This window comes from Calonectris borealis, chromosome 3 (genome assembly GCF_964195595.1).
Source record: "Calonectris borealis chromosome 3, bCalBor7.hap1.2, whole genome shotgun sequence".
Classification (NCBI taxonomy): Eukaryota; Metazoa; Chordata; class Aves; order Procellariiformes; family Procellariidae; genus Calonectris; species Calonectris borealis.
Genome location: NC_134314.1, coordinates 88509136 through 88534254, shown reverse-complemented (window position 1 = coordinate 88534254; position 25119 = coordinate 88509136). Strand labels below are relative to the sequence as shown.

The 25119-nt window shown below is 37.8% G+C and overlaps 1 protein-coding gene across 1 annotated transcript in view; it reads left to right on the top strand.

The window, feature by feature from the left end:
• The window catches only part of AKT3 (AKT serine/threonine kinase 3), a 155985-nt gene that overhangs the window by 71220 nt on the left and 59646 nt on the right, over positions 1 to 25119 (top strand). Inside the window, exons 3-4 of the mRNA XM_075146562.1 lie at positions 10955 to 11080; positions 23617 to 23728. Of these exons, the coding sequence (XP_075002663.1) occupies positions 10955 to 11080; positions 23617 to 23728 (238 nt within the window). The remainder of the gene's footprint in view (positions 1 to 10954; positions 11081 to 23616; positions 23729 to 25119) is intronic.

Below are 25119 nucleotides of genomic sequence, written 5' to 3'. Positions count from 1 at the left end.
GGGGTGTAATTCTCCATTTATAATCCTTCAGTTTAACTGTCATCATTGAAGGGTAGCCGGTTTTTGCCAGTAGTTTTCACCTCATTTACAATTTCGTAGTAATTGTGGATGTATTCTGCCTAGTTCTGGGACTCCTTCGTACCTAGCACTCTGCTCCAATACCTCTGTTTTGATCTGGAGACAGTGAAAGTATTTGTCTGTTTCCTGAAGCAGTTTTCTGTTGTTGGCTTCTGAGGTAAAGACCGATAGAAAGAAACCATTCTGGTTCTTTGCAAATACCATTATCCTCAGTTGCAGACTTCATTTTATGTCTGGTTAATTTTTCACCAGATTTTCATCTTTTACTTTGCTTGAGTTTTTTATTTCCCTTGCTTGGAAGTTAACTACCTCTTACTTTCTGTAAGAGTACTTCTAAAATATATTAATTTTGTCATTTAACTACAGTGTTTCTTTTATTTAAAGAACCCTACATTCTCCCAGCTCTGCTCAGCTGGTTCCTTATCTTCTGTGATTCCAGAATGATTTGGTGGCATGAACAGGGTGAAAAACTGGAACTATGTGGTAAAGAGCAAGCAGACCCTGATGGTTGGGTGGTATATTTTCCAAATTTTGAAGGTCCTTATGAATGAAGCGTTTGGATTGCTAACAAAAATACTGAAAAATATGATCCAGCAAGAAAAAGGGGGTGGAGATGGGGGAGTGGATTTGAAGTCTTTGTCTCCCTCCCATGCCCCATGCTGAAGTTCAGTTTCACCTTTAAGTTTACGGAGCAATTCCTTTCCCAAGTACAATGGGACTGAAATATTTTGTGGTTACTGTTAAATGGTTCTTGAATTAATTCCTCTCTCCTGCATGGCTGAAAAGGAAAATACCTCCCGCTCATGCGTTTTAGAGCCAACAGTATCAAGGAGTATTAGTGTCAATAAATTACTTCTCTGAACTTTATTATGTGTGATATTTAGCCAGTTTGAGAGAAATAAAAAATCCTTGAAGTGGACACTATTTAAATTTGGGGGCATGGGATTTTCTGCAATTAACTAGATTGCTATGGTAGGCCAATATATTAAGCTGAGGCAGTTTTGCTGCTAATTACACACAACTTCTCTGGAGTATCGGATATTCAGATCCATTTTATGAATATGGTAGAGAGAATAACAACTGTAAAACAAAGCACTGTGCATGTAAGTGACTGTTAGCGTGTATTTCAGAAGGGATAAATGCTCACCATATGGTACAATTACTGTGTCCAAGTTTTCAAATTAGCTTCTCTCATCCTCCTTATTACTGTCTTTAAAAAGAGAGGAAAAAAACCCAACATGATTTATCTACTCTGCAGCAGAACTCTTGACGCAAAACAGCAGCCCAGTTCTGTCCAGTTTTTTTTTCCTAGCATAATAGAGGCTGTCGGACTTTTTTATACTAATTACTGTGTGAGCCTCAGATGAACCCCCTTCAATTCACAGGGCTTTGTTAAGGGAGGAGCTGTCAATGTGTCTGCCCGTTTGCAGCTGTGCTGTGGCTTTAGCTTGCTTAACATTATGCTGCTTTTTAGACTTGACAGAAGGGATTTTTTTTTTTTTTTTTTTTTTTTTTAATTAAGGCAAAGCAGCCTTGTAGCGAAATGGTTTAAGCAGCTGCATTGTGGGGAAGCACAAAGAAGTTATTATTGTGTCTGTTTAGGGGGGTCGGATGGAGGGGGGAGATATTCGGCTGCTGTTGATGCCGATTGTTGACTTGCCATCTGCCAGATAGGGAGAAGAAAAAAATGACAGCTCCAGCAGGGTGTTCAAGAGGTTGTTTGGAGAGACGCATAAACATGTGCAGATGTCGAACTGAATAATGGCAAGAACTTGAGACGGTTTATGATGCTGCTGTTGTGTGTGCATATACAGAATGAATGTATGTGGAGATTTGGTTAGGAGGAGGGTACATATTAATTATCATTGTCCCCCACCGCCTCCTTTACTTCTGTTAATTAGTTCAGGAGTTTAATATCTTCCCTCCCTCTGTTGTTTATTCCTAAAAAGAGCCTTTTCTTGTAGGGAAGAAAACTTTTGATTTCTCCATGTGGTAGGTTTAAAACAAAACAAAACAAAACAAAACAACTTGATAAATTTGGTACTTGTGGAAGTAGAGAGAGTAATGCAGTTATTTCAGTCTCAGACATTTGGTGGACAGGTGCTATACAAGTTCTTACATAGCTTTGTCTGTCTACCTCACTACTGATACATTGCATACCCCTACTATTGCATCCTGAGCTTTTTTTATGCAGAAAGTGCCAATCGGTGATCGTCTATATTATATAGTGGACAAGTAAATGCTAGGAGTTAGAATGAGATTAGCAACTAATTTTCTCTTTCACTTGATCTTATTTTCAGTTCTTTCTCCAAAGGCAAGGAGCTCATCAGGCATAACTTATATTTTCCTGTTTGACAGTTGCACGCAAAATAAATTTTGATTGCTCTGTAGGAACATGGTTTTCTTTCTTCCACTAAAATAGTTTCTTATTTTTTGTTTGGTGATTTCTGCTGATTCTGAGTTTCCAGGATAATGTGAAAGAAACATGAAAAAGTGTACAAGCATGGAGGGAAATTAAGTTAGCCCAAAAAGGCTAAACGAAAGCATTGTCTTATCCAGGTGATCTCTTTCTTTAAAGATAAAAATGGAAACTTAAAAATAATGAATTTTCTTCTTAAATATTGTGTGCAAATTCAACATTCTGATATCTGTATTGAACTGAAAAATGGAAGATGAAATAGTGGTTGAGGTTGCAGGCATGTCTTCCAGTTACCAGTATATATCAGAGTTTTTTGGTCAGTCACAGCATGACTTAAATATTATCTGAATGAACCTATCCACCGATTCCCAGCAACCCCTCACCAAAAGTGAAGGAACCCCTTTTCTTGTGTCTTCCGTCTTAGCATCAGGTCTGTAGGTCATTGATAACAATAACTTACTGATGGGAGCATTTGATGTCCCCTTTTATCATCACCGTGGCTGAGTGGAAGAAGTCAGTTTTGGATTACGTCAACTTAATTTTAACTGAAAATTCAGGTGTGGCTCTCTCCTACCCAAGTACTGATTTCTGCATCTGAGCCTAGACAGGGGTCAACAGCACTGCAAACGGAGAATTGCTTTTTGCCTGTTAGTTGGGTTGTCCTCCCAACTCCTCCGCAGAATTGTGCCGTTTTCTGTGTTCTGTCATTGGTGGTGTGATGTCCATATTACTCTGGGTAGTGCTGCATTGCTGCTTATCGTGAAGCGTTTCATGCAACCAAAGAGTTCTGCTGATGTGTACTGCAGTAATGGAGCTGTTCTTTCAACTCAAGCAGTTTGAGGAATGCTTCTGCATATCTCGGACTGATTGTTTGCAAATGATGCAGGCTAAATGATAAAGCAAAAAGGTTGACTTTAGCGATCTGCTTGAGGAATAAATGTAGGTGAACAATGTTGGTGCTAGCTTCTTGGCATCTGGCAAGGTCTGGGGCTAGGAGCACGCCTAGTGACAAGGAGAAGGTTCAGAGGAGCTATTTTAAAATTATTGCAATGTGCCAGTTTTAAAAGTGAGACAGTTTGCTTTGCAAAAACATGCTAGCAAGTATTCCAGTTTTAAGAGGAGAAAGTCACATAATTTTTGACAACACATTAATCTGTCAAAGAAACTCAGCTGAATGATAATGCTATTGTCAAAATTATCATACTCTTTTGCAAACAATGGAAAGTTTGAGATTTCTTGTGTAAGCTAGAGTTGGCTGTTTTACAAAAAGTTCACGTTAGCTACATGTAAAAAGCATTTAAAATTTAATAGTCTGATTTAATACATACATTTGTACATGAATTTAAATAATTGTTGCTGTAGCTGACTGTCTTATTCAGTGTAATTTATAGATGAATATTTGTATGCTTGTCCTACTCTTAAAATATGAACACTACTTAAACAGTACATCCTACACTTAAAATCTGAAAAAGGTCCTTTGGTCTATTAGCACTTGATAAAAACAGAAGAAAGGAAAGTAATATTTTTTCTGTTATACAAAGTACCACTTGATGCTGATAGTTTTATACAAAAAAATTATAAATATTTAAAAGTACTGAGAATGTGAAGGTTTTTAGCTATTAAAAAAAATTATGAGGCAATACTCTAAACTTTTTTTTTTGCATTAACCATAAATACATCTCAATATTATTAAAAACTACAAAATTGCTTTGAGAAGCAGCTAAATACTGTAGCATTTTGGGCTTTGATCCTATAAAATCTTATGCAAAAGAGAAATTTTAAAAATGTGAGCAGTGTCCCTAAATATTTCTGGGGTGTAGACCTTGGTTTTCCATTCCTGAATAGCAGGCATATTTAGAAAATACTGATTTCCTTTGTTGTTTAGGGATGCTGATGCAATACAGGACTCTGTTATTCCAGACAGCATGTGTTAATATCAACTTCTATTTAATTTATTTATTGTTCTAATTCTTACCCTTCAAGAACGAAGGGGAAGTGAGAGTGATGTTGAAACTGGCAAGTTTTTCTTCCTGTTGGCTCAAAATGGACATGGTAAAGGTCAATTCTCAATTTGTCAGGATGTCAGCTAACTCAGTGTTTCTGGTACGATTTTTTAAAAGGACAACATTTTGTGCATATGAAAATTGAGTATGTGCTGTGAACATTTATTTTCCATGAGATGCCAAAACACATCAGTAATTTTGTGTGGATATTGTAGATGCCCAATTTGAAAACTGCATTGACGTTTGAATAGTGGTATGTGTCTCTGTGATTGAATATTTTCCTCTAGATTTTTAGATATTTTAGAGAAAAGATTATTAATGCAACAGGAAAGGGTTGAATAAACAGCGGGAGCTGAAGTACTGTTGCATTTATACAAGATAGGACACTGACTCGCTCCAGTAGTCGTAGTGAAAGAATCAGGGTGGGTGGTGATTTGAACCCTAGTGAACCTCCAGCTAGAACGCGTTTGTAGGTTGCATTCAGAGCCTGGGGGGAAGAAAACCCCACAGTAAGAGCAGGGAGAAACTTCCCATTGAGAAGCTTGGTCCTGCCCGTAGCTTTAGCTGCAGAGGTGCGTGCTGAGACCACGGAGAGCCGCTCTGTGGCTTCGCCCTGCCTGGTGACTCCATCTCTCCACTTGGAATTGCTTGGTTTTACTAGTAGGAAGCCCTGGTCTGTGATCACTACCTACTACTGCTTCAGGAAAAAAGATCCTATCGTTTGCCTGCTCTTCAGTGCCTCTTGGCTGGCGTGGAGGAGAGGGTTGTCCCTGCTTTCCTCTCCCCTTGCTCCGCTGAGGAACTTCCAGAGCTTGTTCCTGAGGCTGCTTGCTGCCTTCTGCAAAATCTTAACATCTCTGTGGTTTTCACTGGTTTCTGGCCACACAGCTGTGAACAGCTGAACATAAATTGACCAGTCTTTATATCTGCACTGGATCGCTGCGATGTCATGGACAGTGAAGGGCACTTGAGCTTTCTCACCTTAATTCCCCAATTTGCAGGAAACTTAACGGAAGCTTAGCTGTGGTATAAGCTGATGCCCACAGGTAGCATGAAATGTTTCCTGCTTCCCAGTTGTGACTGTAAAAATTCATTTGTCTAATGTAAGTACAGATGTGCTCAAAATGTCATTTAGCATTACTGGGAACTGTGGGAAAACAGTTAGTATAAATAAATAATCACTGTCTCACAGTATAAAAGACAGAATCAAAAAGCATTAGTTCCAAATTCTGCTTTTCTTTGAACTGCTGGCAAATACTTGGGAGGGGGTGTATAATAAAAATAGGTTTTAAAATGCTAAGGCACGCTAGGAAAAATCACAGTTTTATTTAATTTTTTGGTATGCAATAAGATTTTGTCAAATCTTTTGCATGATGTATAATTACACATTCACATTAGATTGAAGGACCTCTGTTGAATCATGAGAACAGGTATACTTTTTAGTTTTTTTAAACATTTATTTTTTACAGTAGCTTTGAACTGTATTGCAAATTTGTCATCATGAAATCAGAAGTAAGTAAATATTTAACAGAAGTGCTTCACATTTACTAGTGTCTACTGACTTAATCAAATAGTCTGCTGATGCTTCTAATCGTGTGTTAGGTAACACTGCCCTCAGAGGGCCAAGGTAAGTAAATTCAATCTCAAAACCACTGGCATTACTTCTGATATTTTACTTGACCTGACATTAATTATAGTTTTTTCTTTTAAAGAAAAATTGCACATGGTTGTTTTATTTACTTTTTTATAATTTTGTTTGATGCTCTTAGATAAATTCAGTTTTTTTTCCCCTCTGTTTATTAAATGTTAGTGTAGGGGAACTGGAGTTTGATTTAACAAAAAAGTGCCTTTAAAAAGCAAGAAAAAGAAAAAAAGAAGGGAGAACAATATTTGTGTGTTATTTCTATTAAATGCATTTTAGTAAATTGGTGACACAGGCAAGAGGCAAATTTTTGGTGTTCTCTGCTTGGAGGGGGTTTGATTCCCCCCCCCCCCTTTTTTTTTTCCTCCCCTTAAATCTCACTTATGTCTGTGTGACAGCTGTTGCTTCTTTTAAGGAAGCAAGTTTTTGAACTCAGGTTTCTGTTGCTTATCAGCACTGTATATTAAAGACATTTCCTTCACACCTCTAAAACCATTTACATATTGAAAAATGTACATGTTTTGCAAAAGTGATTTTAAAAAAAAATTAGTTTTTTTAAATAATAAGATGAATTTAAAATTACTGAATAATTTTTCAAGAATTGCTAAATTTCCATATGCTTAAGGATTACAAGTGGTAAGACTAACAATACCAACCATCGAATCTGAGGTGAAGTTAGTATGTTTGAAGAGAGAGTTTGAGTTCTGAGGTGAAGTAAAACAATTATGAACTTTGAGTGATACATTTGTCTAATAGGGGTTTGTTGACTACTCATATGGTTTCTTAGAAAGCTCTTCTTTGTGAAACTCCTTAGCAGTATCAAAACTACAAACATTGCATCACTAGAATAAACGTATTTTGTGAAATGTCCTGAAGGCAGGATTCTTGTTACTAGCTGTCAAAGGCAAAAGAGAAAAATCATTAAGGTTGCAGTACCGAGGCGAATACAGAGCCAGCCGCGAGGGTCATGTTCTAAACAAACCTGCATTAAGCATTCTTTGTTACTGTTGTTGGCCAGTGTATTATTAAATACAACATTAATTAAAGAGTTGCATGTTACGAGGGTGCTTTTTGCATGAAGATCAGACTGCATTTTCATGCCTTCGAGAATGTGCTGCTGTCTTATTTCATCTTTTGGGTGCATTCTCTCAGTAGTTATTAAAAAAGCAGACCCCAACAACCTAAAACTGATTCTAAATTTTTATTTTTTTTGTGTGTGTGTGTATGTGTTTATTGTCTGTATATATCTGAGAGATATATATTCTAGTGTCCCTTGTTTCAAGTAGCTTTAAAAACTTTGACTAGAATTAAAGTGATGTAGGAATTACTTGGCTTTCTTCACTGCAGTGGTTGGAATTAGAGACCTCTTTTTACTGTCTAATAAACAGATCCTAAAAGAACAACTTAGAAGTGTGCAAATTTAAGCAAAATAATAATTTAGCTTACATTAACTCAGCAGGAAGCAGGGTACAAACTGATTAATTCTCCATGGCAGATCCACTGCTTTTTTAAGTACTGCAGCTCCATTTCATTAAATTGTCAGGACATCTTGTGGTTTGGTTAGCCTGCCTGGACTTCTCCTTTCTCATGGAATTTCTTTTCACTGGAATTAATGAATTTCAGATGTAAATTTCCTGTTGTTTGCTTGTGTTGAGGTATTTGATAAGCATACACTCCAAATACCTTTACAGCATTGCTCATGCTGTAAAATACACTTTTTAAAATTTTTTTTTAACGTGGGGCTGGTAAGCTAGAAGACATGTGGAAGTGTTTTTTCTTTTCAAATACTCTGCTGTGTTTTCGTATTTTTTGTATGGAGGATTTCTCTTTCAAAGCAGTTCGGTAAGCACATGTCTATTAAGTATGAACTAAAATGTTTTTCTATCTTTAAGCAGATTATGTAGAAGGAATGCAGTTATAAGAGAGCACCTAGAGTGCATCTTGAGAGCCATTAAACCACTTGAGCAGCTAAGTGAACTCTTCACTGATACCAGTGTTTACTTTAGTCTTCAAAAGTGTTCACCCATTTGTTAATTAAATTACAAAATAAATAAAGGGCAGATGATAAATATTCATGTATAGGCCTTGAAGAGGGATTGGAATATTGGTCATTTCAAGACAAAACTAGGTGGGTTTTTTGGGTGTGTGTTTGTACGGACATCTTGAAAAAGTAATCTGACCGTGATTCATGTTGGGGAACCATTTAGGAGAAATATTCTTCAAAGAAATATGTCTATGAAAGAAATATATGGATCCTTACGAAGCCATAGTGTTTTGCAATTGCTTTTAAATTACTTGTCCTGTGTCTGGCTATAGTTTGCAGGGCGAAGACAGAGGTACAGCTGTGCTCATGGATAAACTGGTACTTACACGTCATTCAATATTTATATCTTCTTGTGATTAGCTTTTGTCCAAAGTTGCTAGCTCTCTTCAGAGCAGCTTGGATGTGCTAGTCATACTCTTCTAATGGTTTTTCTCCAGGCGGAACATCAGCTGCATAACTCAGTAGATGATCAAAAATCTGTTCGGTTTTTGATGAAGAGAGTCTGAGTACCTAGTAGAAGCCAAATGCGTTCTAAAGTGCTGTCCTAAGAGGAGAGGAGGGAGTAAATGACCAGGGAAATGTGCGCTGGGTCTCTGAGGCCACCTGCTAGAATGGTCTCCTTTTCTACAGGTTTAGTTCTGGAGAGTGTGTCAGTAAGCGAAGGCTTCTGTTCTTTCCTGAAGTGACTAATGAGTGTACTTACCCTATCAGCTCTGATTCTTAGAGCAAAGTCTGCTCACCTCCCTGTCCAGTTTATTCCTTGCAGAAAGGAGGACTCTCTTTGAAACCTGAACCGTTGGATGGCTGACCTGTTTTAGGCATGTTGGTATTTTCTCCATGCTGTCCCTGAACTCTTCTTCAGTAGTTTCAGGTGCCTGCCTTCCAGTTAACACACCTTCTAGATAAGACTAAGATCTTGATAGATTTTAAACCTAGTAACAGGCACTTTCTCTCACAGCAGTCACTTACTGTTACAAGTAAATAAGATACAATTTATTAGAATTGTACAGAAGATTCTCTTTATGGTCTGTTTAACTTTAAGAAAGCAACTAGGCAGCTAGGATGTTAATATTTTTAAAAGTTATGTTGGATGATCTGATACGTGCTGAACTAGCACCAGAGATCCGAGATAGAAAGTTCTGAGTCAATACAAACGTAACTAGCGCTATATCTGCTCTATTAATTTTGTGGTCAAATTAAGTAACACTTTGACTTTTTCAATTTTTGTTCTACTTATATGAAAATGTCTAGAAGACAAAATCAAGCAGGTACCCTGCTATCTAGAAGCAGGACTAAATAGGAAGAGTTTTGCTACTGAGGGCTGGGAAACATAAGTCAGCCCAGATAGCCTGGTGTTCATTTTTGTCACTCTTTCCTGTTGTCCATCTCCTACTCCCTACCCCTCTTCTCTGCTTAAATACATGTTGAAAATCGGAAATGTTAATGGCTGCAGTTAGATTTTTAAGCCATGGGCATCGTCAGAATCCTTACCACTTGTGATCAAGTTCAGCAAGGCCCTATTAACAATTCCCCTGTTGAACTTCAGTGACAATTAGTTGATTGCTCTGATGGAAAGGTGAAGATACGATTAATGAATTTTTAGATTAGCCTTTAATGGAGTAATCTCCATGTCAGATGGATGCAAACTTCTTCCTGACCTTTGAATTGTCTAAAAGTTACGTAGCTACAATTAACAGGGTGCTGAGGTGGTAAATGGCACTAAAGGGCTGGGCTTAGCCCAGGACCAGTGCAGCCCCTCGACTGGTCAGTTCTGAGCATTTTGCAAACGGTGAGAAGTCCTAGGCACGGTTGGAAATCCTGCATCGTTACATACACTTTTTTTCTTAAAATGTTTGCTTGCATAATGATGAAACAGTGACTTATTTAGTCTTAGTAAGTATTTGTACATACGTTATTTCCTTTGCAGAGTTCGTAGAAATCAAAGACAGGGAAAGTTGGGCAGATCTAAACTTGCCCGTACTTAACTGAGTAATTGCACTTTAAAAATGAAATTCTCGCTGAGATTTTGGTGTGGCATTGTAAAGTATAATACTATTAAAGAGATTTTGCACCCTTAAATAGCAAATAAGTGGCATTAATTAAGCTATCGTGTCTTTGCTGACCCGTTCTGTATGTTTCTGGTCCTGAATACCTCATGGCTAGCAGAATCTTCTGCTCAGACTGGGGTAGGGGGAAGGTGGAGGTGGTGGGTTTATTGGTGGACTTACCTTAAAAGGTAAATGGCTTCTACTTTTTTATTCCTTTTGCTTTCAGATATATTTGTTAAGTATATTTTGTGTAGGTTCCCCCATTCTTCTTGTATTTGCTTAGTGTATGTTTTGAGGAAATTAATGGGTTTTGCTTCGGCTCAGCAGGATAAATGTTCTACCTTGTAGTAGTTTAGCTTTCATTTTGTTATTAAAAGTCAAGCTGTAATGCTTGTTTTTGCCTGCAGCAAATTTTGAACTGTTTATAGGTGTAAAGATGTAGGATTTTGAAGAGTATAGTGTGATAAAATTTGGAATTATAGAATACTACTAATACAGTGCTTGTAGCTTCTCATTCCAGAAGCATCATTGTATAGTCCAGGCTTACCATTGCAATTCCATTTTCTCTTCTTTTGGAGGGAGTTAAGGTTTCCTCTGTAAATTGAAAACATCTGAAAAGATTTGGTATAATTAATGTTAGACACTGATAATATGTTATGTTTTTTAATATCAAAGGTTTTTTTCTACAGTACTAATGAACATTTTTCTTTTCTCCTTTAGGAGAATATATAAAAAACTGGCGGCCAAGGTATTTCCTGCTAAAGACAGATGGCTCTTTCATAGGCTATAAGGAGAAGCCCCAGGATGTGGATCTGCCATATCCACTCAACAACTTTTCAGTGGCAAGTATGTATTTCTAGTATTTATTATTCTCTCAGCATATTGACAAAATATTTGCTATAAACTGCTTCATGTGTAGTTCAGAATTTGTTGGTAACACTGGAAGTTTGATGCCATGTGTCAGACTATTGCACCATTAGTCTTATGTCCAGCTCTGCAAGAGCATTGAAGATTTTACCATGGGTTGGTTTTTGAATATTTTTGGAAGTCTAAGTTCTCAGTTTTGTGTGTGTGTGTCTGAAGTGTCTGTAACTAACAATAACATTTGACAAATGGTTGTTGTAAAAAGAAAATTCCTGGAAAGCTTACTTTTATTCAGATCATTGACCTCTTTTCTCTTTTTCAGTAGTATCTCTGAATTCACTTGAAAACTCAAATTAATTAGAAAATTATCTAGACTGTCAAATGACACAAAATCATGCTAAATTGTTTTTCTCTTGGATAATCAGGTAATCAGCTCTCCAGCCTGGTTAATCAGTAATTTCAAGCAATCAGACAATTTGCATATAGTAGTAAAGCTACAAAGTGTGTATCTGTTGGATAAAGTGCAGGCATTTTGATTCTTGTTTTCCAAGAATGTTTCTAAACAACAAATCTGTAGTTTTTTTGATCTGGCAAAGTGAGATTGGTAGAAGAGTGTTTCTGAACAGAAATGAAACTATTTGAGGAGCAAAACTAAGGGGGCAAAAAATCTTCCTGAGTGTGAGTTGTGGATATCATAGCTGGAAACTTCCAAAGGAACACTAGAAAATTTACCCAATTTCTTTCAAAATTGTATTAACGTACTGCAATATAATAAATGGCAGTGTTTAGTTTTATAGAGGAGTATTGGAGCCACAAGAGCATGGGTACTTAGGGAAAGGGTTCCCTTCATCTGCAATGCTGAAGATGGAACAAATGTTACTGAGGCTAAATTTACCTATTTTCTTGATGAAATTGTTCTTGAGATTGACTCAGCCTTTGTATATGAAGTTAATTTGGGTATTTTATTTGGTAAGAAAATAATCTCGTGCTCCAAGCCCATGTCTGTCCCACAACTAGATAGAGGAAAACTTTGCATATTCTGATTGTGACAGAAGTCTTACAAATGATATTGAGCGTGCAAGGCTTCCAATAATATTAGAGGCTCATTTTGCCATGTTGCTATTCAGCATAAAAAGCAGTGCTGTCTTTAAGTTGTTCATATGAGTAGGAACTGACTAGATCATAGGCTGTTATTCCTTAGTTATTGCTCTGAATATCCTAACCTACTCATTTATAGCAGTTAATAGTTTCCTAGATACTTTTTCCCCAACGCGCAGCAGAAAGAACATTTGTAGAACCACAGTAGGGGTTTTTGTCCTGCTTTACCATCTTCTTCATGGCATATCTAATCTTCTTTGCTGCAGCACCTAGAAGGATGATCCAAATGGTAGTTCTGCTTAGCAAAGAAATGCATAATTAGCAATTAATTCCAGTGCGTTGATACCGGTGGGGTTTTTTGTTTCCATACCCAGAAGTCATCTTACGTAATTCTGATATTAGAATGCTGCCCCTGAACTTTGCCTTGATGGAAATTGGAAGATTTCATATTGTTTTTGAAAACGACACCATCACCTCCCCCCCTCCCCCCCCCAAATATCTGTTCTGCAACTGGGAAGCCCCATAGGTCTGATTCTTAGGCAATGTAAGCTAAAGGAACAGGCACGCAATATTAGAAGAAATACAGTTTTGGTGAGCAAGATGAGTTTTTCTGTTTTCTGGCAGAAAAAGGAGTAATTTAATCAGAAATGATTGCTGATCAGTGCAAGAATAGGGAGATTTTTCACACGTAAGAAGAATCCCATCAAATTAAGTGAAGTACCCATGTAGAATTCACAGGATGAAAAGCAAAACAGTATGGTATTACACTCTAAATTGCAAGGGACTGTAAGTTTTTCGTCAGCTATGTTATCTGTCTGAAGATGAGATCATCAGTAGGGCAAACAAACAAACGAACAAACAAAATTGCTATGCGAATGAATCAGATCTCATGGGCAGTACCTGGTAAATGTCAAGAATTGGTCTCACGGCCTCTGATCCAAGAGTTCCTGAGCTGCTGCAGTAGGTTTGTGGCCACAAGCACTGCAACATATTTTTCCTGTAATAGTGAAGTACGTTTTTCATAAATTACTAGCCAGGCAGATGGAGTGTGAGATCACTGTTAATACCATCTTGATTAGGTTGGCAGGGACTTAAAGATATGTCTTTACAGTCCTATCTTCATGTAATCTTTGTAGCTATCTGTAAAGTGAGAGTGTGGTCTCAGTCTACTTCTTGCTCTCCAAATGATAGACATCTTTGGCTCTTACTTGGAGCTTGTTATTTAAGCAGGAAAGGCCAAGGCTGTGGTATTATTTTTGTAGTACTGCTGGAGTTGAACATTGGAAAGTTCACACAGCTCTGCTTTGTGTGATACTTATTCTGTAGTTTAAAACTTTTATATCCAGCTCTGTCAACCTAGTTACTTCCATCATACGGGTATTTTCCCACCACTGTCTGCTGCCTTCCACTCCTGTGACACCAGCTTTACTTTTGCAAAAGGCTCTTTCCCAGGCTTAGTATCATTTTCCCTAGAGCGGCTCCCTGTTTTCTTCCAAGATAACTTCGAAGTCCCGCACCTGAGCATTACTCTTTCCCTGGTCTTGTGTTGTCCGCTTACTCCGTTGGGAATGACAGGAAGGCTGGAGAGAATGAAGTTATTTTACATACCGCTAACAGTGCGTCCAGTGCTAAACATGTCTTTGTTAATAAAGCCTTTCTCATCGGGTGGTGTTTTGTCATAGGATGGAGCATTCAGAGGCCGTCCCTTTTCCTTGGGGTGATCTGGGGGGAAGACATTGGGAAGCGGGTGTGTAAACGGGTAGACGCTTTACGTAGAGGCAGTGCACGCACACTTCAGCGGATTGCCAGCTGCCCAAAATGCAGGGGAACCGCGCGGGCCTGAAATGGAGGTGAGGAATCTCTTCCTTGGAGCATAAGTATGTCCCTGAAGGCGAAACAGAGTTGACTTAAGGGTATGACAGAGCAGGGCTGGATGGAGCTGAGCCCCGGGGAGGGATACAGGACTGGCCCCTCGGTGTCCTGGACAGGGGCTTCACTTTGCCTCCCTGCGGCCGCTGCTCCCCCGCCTTCGGGCACATGTGAAGGGCAGCGATGAGCACCCCGCGCTGCATCTGCGGAGCTGCCGCAAGGTTGCAGGGGGGAACAGATCAGCCAGATCTGGTGACGCTGGGTAGTGTGTAGGAATCACTCTGGTTTCTCTCCTGTGGAGCCAGCTTATTTTACACCAAACAGAGCCTTCTTTTTTTAACATGGGAGTTGAGAGCGCTGTGTATTTGAAGTATGCTTTTAGTTCCTTAATGCTCGTGCCCTGACACTTGGACTCACAAAAAGGTGTGCCGTGGTATCTAACCATACACTTAAAGATAAGTGAAGACGATGTAATTACATTGGTGGGAAATTCATTGTGGAATCTTAAATCTGGTTGATACTGGTTTTCAGAGGTAAATTCAGAAGTGTGAGCTTACTTGAATTGGCTGGTTCAAAATCAGTTCAGCTCTTTTCAGGTAGAGACAAGCAGTTGCAAGTAATCAAGCTATTGTAGCTTAAAGAGATACTCTTGATTGACTGAGTCATGGTAACTGAGTGGGTGTGCATTCCTAGCCCACTTCAACTGCAAAATAAAATATGTTAATGTAAATTGCTTTTGCTTAGGCATTTATGCAGTCAGAACCAGTTTAAAAATAATTTGGATTCGATTGGTATAACTTCCCTGTACGGGCAGAAGCCTGAAAAAAATGTCCTGGCTTTTAAAACTCCATTATGCTTCTTTGGAACAAAACTAGTACTCTGGGTGACAGGATGTATACCCTCAGTGGCCCCCCCAAAAAGCAACATGGCCTCACAGTGCTGTTTTTAACTGGTCCAGTGTTGCCTAAGTAGAATCGACACTGCTTTGTGTAAACAACTTTGGTCTTTGATCATCATTATTATTAGGGAAAACAGAGTGGGGAAGAATTAGACTTCAATTCTGCTTAAGGAGCATTTGTGGCTTTACTGATAAAAGAATACCTCTCACATATGCAATGAGTATGTAGGTAATCACATAGCACATTTGGGATGAGGTATTTCTAAGAATTGGCCCTTTGCCTTCATTTAGATCTTTACGTGGGGAATAATTGGGAAGAGCTGTATCCCTTCACAGTAGCCTTTGAGCTTTGGCCAAAAATGATGTCACCTGGAATTTCTTTCCTATCTTGAAAGATAGTGCTTTCTAAGCACCCTGTGGTACAGCTACCCTTTTTCTCATCTTTGAAAAGAAAAAGCAAATTTTAGTTATTGTGAGAAGGTAACCTTTTATAACCTTTCCTTTATTTTATTTTTTTCTCTGCAGAAATCATTATCAATGAACCTTGGCTATTCTAAGTGGAGAAGCTGTGCTACTTTTTCCTAGTCTTAATCTTTCAGTAGGCCAGAGACAAGGTTTTATTATTTTGGGGATTTAAAATTCTTCAGAACATGAAAATTGAAAGGTTTCAGGGGAGTGATGTTAGGGCTATAAAGAATTCTGAAGACACTCTCTAAAGAAATGGGTAGGAAAACATATATTTAAGTTTTAAGTGATACTAAATTATGCATCAAAATACTTTAGACATGACCTTGCGTGCAACTCCACAATTAACTTTTCGATGAGATTTAAGTTTAAAGTGCCAGGTGTTTTTTTAATTGTCACAATGCTGGATAACATGAATCCAGAGATAAGCATATAACTGTAGATACTTACAATTACAGTATAGATTTCATTCAAAAATAATAATGGTGCAATTGAATAAATAATGTTAATTCAACATTGAAAATACTTGTGGGGTAAAGGCAATGTATGTGTCATGTACTGCATATCAAATGCGTCTATGGAAATTCGAACTCACATCTAATGTGTATAATCAGTATTTCTGTCTGTGTTGGATGGAGTAATGTTTAGCTTTCTGGAAAACAGGACCAGTAATTTTCTTGGGGAGGCTTTCATATTACTTTATGAATGGTTTCTAGGTGGTATAGTTGGTATTCTGTCATTTGACTTACAAGTTTGGATTCAGTTGTTGGCTTGGGTCATGAATGAAAATGAGTTCCTTGGTCTCATCCTTCCATTTTAATGGACAGTGCTTTCTCAGACACCGGTAAAGCATGCTGTAATTTCCAGTTATCTCTAAATAGGGCCTGGTATGAGCATGGCAGGTCAAAGTTTACAGCCAGGTCTGAGAATTTTTATGCTAGTGTGATACACCCGGTTGCATAAATAAAAGTGGGGTGTTTGCATGAAAGGCAGAGAAGGATGTATAATTTTACTGTCTTCCATGAAAACAATCTAAACCTGAGGCAAAACCCAACAATGACATGCAGAAATCTCCTATTTTCATTCTTCCTCTTTGCATGAAGGGGCAAATGGCAGACTAGTTGTAACGACAGAAAGACATGGATGCTACTTCAGTACTTTTTGGAGTATTGGAAATAAAAGACTTTCCAGCATGATGAAGTGCATCAAGGATGATCTTTTTCAGCTTCAAGAAACTTAATTTCAAGTTTTTTGTGTTTATTATGCAGTCATATATGTTGTTGTATCATCAAAGCACATATAAGTATTTGTCATGAGCCAAGCCCCACAGAAGTGGGATTTCTACCCGTACAGAACAAAAAGTCAGTCCCTGCTCCAAAATACTAAAATTCCAAATATAAAACAAGGGACAGCAGATGGATGCAAACAGATGGGGGGAGTATGAGAAAACAATGAGACAGTATTAGCCTGTAGTACAGACAGTGGTCTCAGCACATCAAAAACTAACCGATTGTCAAGGTTAGATTTTTACTCTCTTCTCCCATCTTTTCTCTGTCCCTCCTTCCCTCCTTCCTGTTTTTTAAGACATACTGAAGGAGAGTTTTAAGGAGGATTTAAAAGAGAACCAGTATGGCAGACAGAGAGAAATTAGAAATGCTTTTGAGAAATGGTGCTGAAATTGGAACAGTAAAAGGATGGGTGGCATTTTGATACTGAATGAAGAGTGATGCCAAGGATGAGGGTAGGCTGTGGGGACAGACCATGTTGCAAAGCTACCTATATTTGATATGATAGAGCTGTGTAAGAAATGAGGAATGCACAGAGAAGAGTGATATGATCAAAGGGACAATGGAGAAAAATGGTCTGTTCAGCAGTTTTGGGGATGACATTTTTAGGGGAAAACTGCATTTGTTGGGACCAAAGAAGGGATATTAAATTGTTCACATAAATCTCTATGTGACCAAACTTATTTCTAGGGTCATAATCCCCATAGATAAAATGTAGTGAGAACGGACAGAGCCTTTTGGAAAGCCTCAGAAAAGCAGGTTTCCCATAGGGAGTAGGTAAACAAGTAGGAGAATCGAGAGAGAACCAAACTGCGGGTGTGTGTGTGGGTGTGTGCATGTGTACATATATGTAAAAACCATGGCTTTTCATAGGTATATGAGCAAAAGCACGTGTATCTGTCTTAACGTTACGAAAACGGTGTATTAGTTCTGCTGCTTGTCTACTACTTGTCTAACAAAAAAGGTCATCTGAGAAAAGTGTGGATTTGGAATGCAGAGTAGTAGTAATGGAAAAAGGTATTTGTAAGCAGTGTGTTCATTAAATTTTGACATAAAGAAAAAATGGGAGTAGCAACTGAATAGGCAAAGGCTGGGATAAAAGTGTTTCTCTTGTGAAGGAAAGACCAAGAGAAGAAGCAGAAATCAAGGTTAAATTGTAATGCAAATAGATAGATACATAGATAAAGATATCTGTATATCGATAGCACTCTGTATATATTTAACAGTGCATATATTCTAAACAATGCAAGCAGTGGTTCGATACTATTTCTTTTATATCGTATGATAGTCACAGGAAGTCATCTTTTGTGCTAAAACTCAGTCTGTATTAGAAATAATTTCTCAAATATGCAACCTTCTGTTCATTTTTTAGTGCAATTTTTTATGGCTGCTTGTATATTTAGTATTCTTGTCTAGCTATATCAACAAATTCTGCTGAAATTGAAAGCTTCCGTATATGAAATAATAAAATGGTATTAGTGTTCTTTCTATTTTTTATGCTGAATGAATGTATTTAGGAAAAGAACACTGGTGATTATATGGTTAAAGTTATAGAATTCAAACTTTAAACTTTTTAATAAAATCTGAACAGATGATCTGTGCTTTTTTTTTTTGGAACTGGCAGGTTTCAGGCCCTCTAATTGGCTTCCCAGCTTTGCAGAGTAATTACAGCTTCAAGCAAACTTTGTCATCTGTGGTTCAGAATGGTGTAAAGTAAACAGAACGTTTTGAAATACAGTTTGTAGTTAGAGTTGCTCAGGAGAGTTTAACTAGCATAACTACTTAATTTAGATAGTAGCAGTTATTTGAAAAAGATAGTCTAACATTTTAGAATTGTCAGATTGTTTGTGGATATGGAGATGAAAGTTAACCTCTCGTATGTACCTGACTTTTTTTTTTTTTAAAAAAAGGGAAGTACTTGAGAAACATCCATTGTGTTTCTTTATGCTGGTTTTATTTCATTTTTTCAATTTTCTGTATAGATCCAAAAATGGCCGAATGAGTGCTACAGACTTGTTGGAACAGAGTTGTCTGTTTCTGTTACTGATATTGTATTTTGCTGCTTCAAAAAAGTGTTATCCCCCAAGGTTTTTCATCCCCTCTAATGTTAAAGGGGAAAATTCTCATGACCGATGTTTAATCCCAGCAAGACAGAAAGCTTTAGGATTAAAATGTGTAATTCCAAGTTGTAGATGGCTAGCATACAAGAACACAAAGTTGAGTCTGTCTGTTTACTGGCTTACTCATCTTTTTGAATGATAATTTAGACTTCCAACTGTTTTGAGTTGAGATTCAGCCCTTTAATTACATATGTTTATGTATAGTAGCAAACTTGAAGACATTATGGTAGAGTGTTCTCTACTCTTGGTAATGACCCAACTATCACTTGAGCGTTTGGAGCCAGCTCTCAGTAGCCAGTTTCACTTGTTCTTCTGTGCTTTTGTAGTTTCCAAGCTATTCTGTCTAAAACTACCATGGTTTTCCCAGTAATTAGTAGAAAAATATTTTGGTAATTAGCAGTAACTGCGTATTACAGCACTTATTCATCCTAATAGATTTTTTTTTTTTCCTAGCTGTAGGTGAAAGACATTCACAAACAAGTTTTTATTCATGTTGCAATCATGACAGGAATGTTGTTTATCCCATACATTTGTATACAGCAGCACATGAAGCATGTGGGTGTACTAAATATCAGCAGACTTCAGTTACTTTTATCTACCTGAGAAGGATGGGTAGCATACCACTTTTAGAAATACATTGGTCCTCCACTTCTTTCTGAAACTCTTTTTGCTTCAGAAGGGAAGGATACGAATAACTCAATTTTAACCTTCCACAAGGAAATTAAATCTTTAGCCACTTTTAACAGAATATTAAAAAAAACTCATTAAGTTTTGCTAGATTTTATTTTTCAATAGCATCCTTCAGTGATAGTGACATGCCATTGTTTTTTTTATGTTTTCAGTGCCATTTTCAATTGCTAAGGTATTTTTTATTACCTTTAATTGATTTAGTTAATCATATGTCATGGAAACTCAGAGAGTAAATACTCTTTGGTAGTTACAGAGCTTAGTATATGCATCCATATATTTTGTTCTTGTCAATAATGCCCATCATGACTTTGAGGACTGTCTGAAAAAATGAATATAGATAGTACCAATAATACATCTATATATTAGATACAGATTTACATAATGTCCATACTAATATATGTAATATATTTATTATACAATCTATAGTATACTCTATATATATAGGTAAAGACCATATTATAGATAGCATTTGGACATAGGCAGGCTTAATTCTGTTAGTTCCAATTTTTGCGTGCTTGAGTTGGCAAACTAAAATTAATGCCATTTTAATGAATGCATTTTTATATGTATTTGCAATCAGAAAATGAATGGTGAAATTCAAAATCTTCGGCTCCATTACAGGCACTGGAGATGATGTGCTTTTTAATTGGTACAGACTTTTCTGCACGTTTGACTCTGTACCTTTTTGCCTTCAGATTGTCCTGATGGCATCACCTCACTTTTCTGTACGTGGCAGCTTCTTTTACCTTCCTTCTTCTAAACTAGCTACTCTAGTTTAGCTGTACTCTAGCTATCTCCCAAGTTTTTCTTTCTCGCACAGGTTCCAGTCTTTTTCCTGTCCCCTTTCCACTATTCTCCCTTTATTCCCTAGTCTTTTGTTCCCGACATCTCCTCTGTAAATAACTTGCTGTATGCCATCTTTCTGTATTGGGTTTTGCCTCAACGAGGTAGTTTCTTTTTCATATTGTCTGAGGAATAGGATGAGGCATTATGAATATAGCAGAAAGAGCTTTCCATTTAGCAGGTGTAGAGGCAGGAGATAGCGGTAGCCTCTGGATTATACTCAATGCATAGATTTTCAATGATTTTATGCTTTAGTAATTGTTATTGTAATTTTTTACCTTCCTCCCACTGCACTCTTATCCCTCCCACATGTAGTGTGGCCAGATGTCTTACATTTTCACAGGAATACTAAAAGGATATCAAAGGTCTTGGTTTGCCAAGTTTTAAGTCTCATCTCTAAAAAGTAGTATTTTCCAGCAGTGTGCAGCTTTAGGCAGACACCCAGCAAGGAGAATTTCAGCCTACATGATTGAAGCATGATAGGATTAAAGACGAGAGGATGGTTTTGTCAGGAGTAAGATGAGATAATCTTAGAGCAGACGATGCTTCTAGTGTCTTATGTTATGAAGGTAGCCCGACACATTCTTTGGAACTACAGCTGAGGAAGTTAAGAAAACAAGTAGCCTGTTAACCCTAGCCTCACCGTCATCCTGATCATAACTTGGACTTCAACCATATCTCTGAAGCTGGGGGTTTCTTTGATCTCATGAGTAATATTTGCACCCACCTACAAGCCCGGTTAAGTATCCTAAGCAGCTCTGCTTCATCATGCTCCCCAAGTTCGTGTCATCTGCTTCTGTCCTCCTTGCTTCTCTTCCAGCTTTTGTGTTAAATTCCCTCTTCCTGTGTCCATCCTGCTGTAGGTCTATCCTCTAAATGTTGAGGATGGCTCTCATCCCATCCAAGGCCTAGCTGACTTTATAAAAGCAATGAGGTTGGATTACTGTTTCTCTTTTGATTCTCCACAGTGTATGCAGGTTTGTTAAATGTAATGTCATCTCCTTGACCAGTGAGGAGTCTGACTTACATAATAATTTATAGATGTATGGTGAATATATAGGTTTGTGCATCAAGGAGTACACACCTGCATAGTGCAATGTTTACTTTATTCCTCTTTCATTTCTTATACATGTGTCTGTCAAGCTTCTGAGGTGTTCTGCTAAGCGGCAAGAAAAAAATCCTATCGACAGACATATCCTCTTCCACTCCTCTTTGCTTTTTCAGATAAAAAAATTGCAGTATGCATGAAAGTTCTGAAATTAAGGCATCCTCACAAAGACCTCCCTAATATCAGTTCTTTCATGCCTGTATGAAGGATGGTCCAGTACAAGTAAGTCTGCTGATATTTGCTGTGGCTTTATACCATGGAGACAGAGGTCATTTCTTAGACAATCATGTCCCAAACTGTTCAGGTGTTCAGGCATACAAATCAATGCCTTCAGCTAAGGCTTTAAGCTTGTTATGAGCTAGTAATAATAAAGAGAATTGCTTTAATGTATTTTCAGTATGCAGCTGCATTTCAGAACGTCAGCTATGAGTATGCATCTTGTACAATTAACACTGGCAACAAAGGCATAAGAGAGAAAGCAAAAGCAGGGTAGAGGGTACTTAGGTATGTTGGGTGTTTAGAAATTTGCTGGGTCTGATACAGTTCCTTGGAGGATATTTAAAACGCATTCCTGTAAAATTGTGAATGATAGTCGAGGTTTCAGGACCCTGAAGTTGTGAAGAAAAAAATATGTCAAGCCAATATAATTTATTTCTGTGGAAGAATAGCATGCCTTGTGAAGTGGTACATGTCATATAACATGACTTTTGTAAAGTGTTGGCATTAACTGGAATAAATAAAATGTAATTCACCAAGAATAAGTGCAAGGTTTTATGTAAAGAAGTCAACTACATGAGTAAAAGGTGTGGGTCACCTGGTAGGTGGTAGCTCTACCAAAAGGAAGTTACAGCGGATTGTAAGTGAACAGGAATTCTGTTGCCATATTCATTATTGATTGATTTGTGAACCTGATAAATCATTTTAGATCACACATTTGATCTGGATCAGCTTTGAAGAAGTGATAGCATTCCAGAACATGAGATATGATGTTGGTAGTAGCTGCAGGAAAACAAATTACACTTTTGACAGAGTAACCTTAACTTCACAAAAATGTCTAAATACATTTGTATGAATAAAGAGTTCTAGTAGGTCAGTATTTTGCAGATGTGATGCTTAGTGCAGTATGCTACATTGTAAAATCTAATACACAGTCTCATTGAACCATTGCCTGAATTATCAGTGTTGTGGTCTTGTGACAAAGGAGTTATAGGCAGTCTACTGTATGTCTAGAGCTGTGTGACAAGGAAGATCTTGGATCTGAAAGCACAACCTGTGAGGACAGATTGGTTGAACTGATTTAGGCCAGAGAAGACTGAAGAGAGATAAAAGAGTGTTCAAATATCTAAAAGGGATAGCTGCTGAAAAGATAAAACGAAGTAGTCAATAGGGCAAGAAACAATATGCTTAAATTATAGGAACAGTTGCATTAAATGCTAAGAAACTATAAAAATAATTAATTTCCTTATAGTTGGATGGAATAGTTTGCTTACAGAGGTTTTGAAATTACTACTTTTTGGGGATTGAAGAAAGAGTTTAGAAAAGTACTTATGAGAAATAGCATAGCTAGACCTGATTCTGCCCTGGGGCACAAAGAGAACTAGATGATTTCCTGGGGCAGCCCCACTGGGGGTGTGTGTGGGGTTATTCTATATTTAATAATCAGACTAGTTTCAACATCTGAATTTTCTCAGATAGGGTATTTTGCAATAAATCTAATCCTGAAGTGACAGTAGCATGGGTAATTGTGGCATGGTTACCATTGAAGGGAAAATGTCATATTCCTCCTGCCAGGTACAGATGGAAAAATGTGCCTGTGGCTACTGCTGTTACCTTGGCATACTTGAGCAATCCGGGATCTAATGCTCTTCTTACCCTTATAACACAGTCCTAGTTTGCAAATGGAGATCGCACTCTTTGTATGGGCAACAATACAAGCTCCATCAATTCCTCTGATTGCTTTCTTCACCTTATGATTATTACTTGCTACCTTTTGTTCAAGCCATTCTGTATTTCCTTATACATGCTGGATACATGCTGGATAGGTATACATACGCTATATGTGTTTTATCCAAGTGATTTTATTTGCTCTTCACCTGTTAACTGGCAATGTATAAAAGAGGCAATGTCATGTATTTCTCTAGAATGTCAACTAATGAAAACAGAGCGACCAAAGCCAAACACATTCATTATCAGATGTCTTCAGTGGACCACTGTCATAGAGAGGACGTTCCACGTAGACACTCCGGAGGAACGGTGAGGGTTTTATTTTAGTTCTGCTTTCCACATTTTTTACGCAGAAGCCTCGGCACAGTCTCTGCTGGGACTGCACAGTGATCAGCGCTTGGAACTGTGACATTCTGAACACATCTAAACAATTATTTGAAGAATTTGTAAGTCAGCTTTTGTAAAATATTATCTGAGCTCATAGCTAGTGTAAGAGTTGCCTACGAGTAGGTGGGATGAGTGTGTTCGAATAAGCCAAAACTATGTCATGATATGTCTCTGAAGTGTTAAATTTTGAACAATAGAAGCCTGCATTGAAGTGTTTTCTAGCCTCGCTGACTTAAATTTTCCTTTTACTCCTCCTAATATGCTCTTTTTTTTGGCATAGAAAGCAGTATGTTTGTTATAATTTAATTTATGTTTGCTTATTAGTTTTTCTTGTTTTGGTATACATACAGAAACTCTTAAGAATTAACTTTTTTAATGCACCAAAAGCAGGTAGGAGATATGGGATGGTGTACCTTGCTAGAATATTCTATACTGTGTCTCTGGTTAGATGCACTGAGTCTTCCCATTGTGGGCACCTGTCCTGTTGAGACTAATACTATGATTTGGCTTTATTGATATTGTTTGTATCAATAAATAACCGACGACTTTGCTTTTTCTGTTGTTTCTCTTTCATTAGTATATTCACTTAGAATTTTTTTTTTATTCTACCTTGGTACTGTTTCTCCACCCTATCTATCTTCTGTGTATGCAACGTAGTACCTGCTACTGCATTCAGTAATAGCACCAGACTCCTCCGGTACGCCTTGCTGGCTGAGCAAAAAGCAGCAGGTACTGCACTTGGAGTGGGGCTGTGGCGTGCTGATGGGCCGGCAGGTGTACCTGTGCTGGGTAGCCAGCACGCAGAAGAGCCGTGGGCTCACCTGCCCCTGCCTGCCCCCCCACGGAAACCCTCGTCTGGGCCTGCCCCTCCGTGCAGCCACTGGTTTTTATGACGCTTGTAGGAATTTAATTACCTTTGAGGGCCTCTTTATCAGGGGAGTTTGAAATTAGCCCACAAGTTGAGTTTTAAGAGGAGACAGACAAAGAGTTGAACACACGGCATGGTTTAATAAATCTTACTTATTTTCTGTGAAAATGTCTCACAGGGAGGGGGAATACCAAAAAGTCTCTTAAAATAGCGAGTTACTGTCAGATATATTGGATAGGAGACGGCATCATATGCTCTGAGCTGTATTATACCTGGAGCAAGTGTTTTCAAGTTTTCATTATTAAAATATTCACGAAATCAGACACTGGTAATTCTTGAAATTAACTGTGCAGTGATCTTTTTCGATGCTGGTCAACTTCCATCACCTTTAACATAATGCAGAATTTGGAAGGAAATTGAAGTGATTAATTTATGAGTTTTCTGC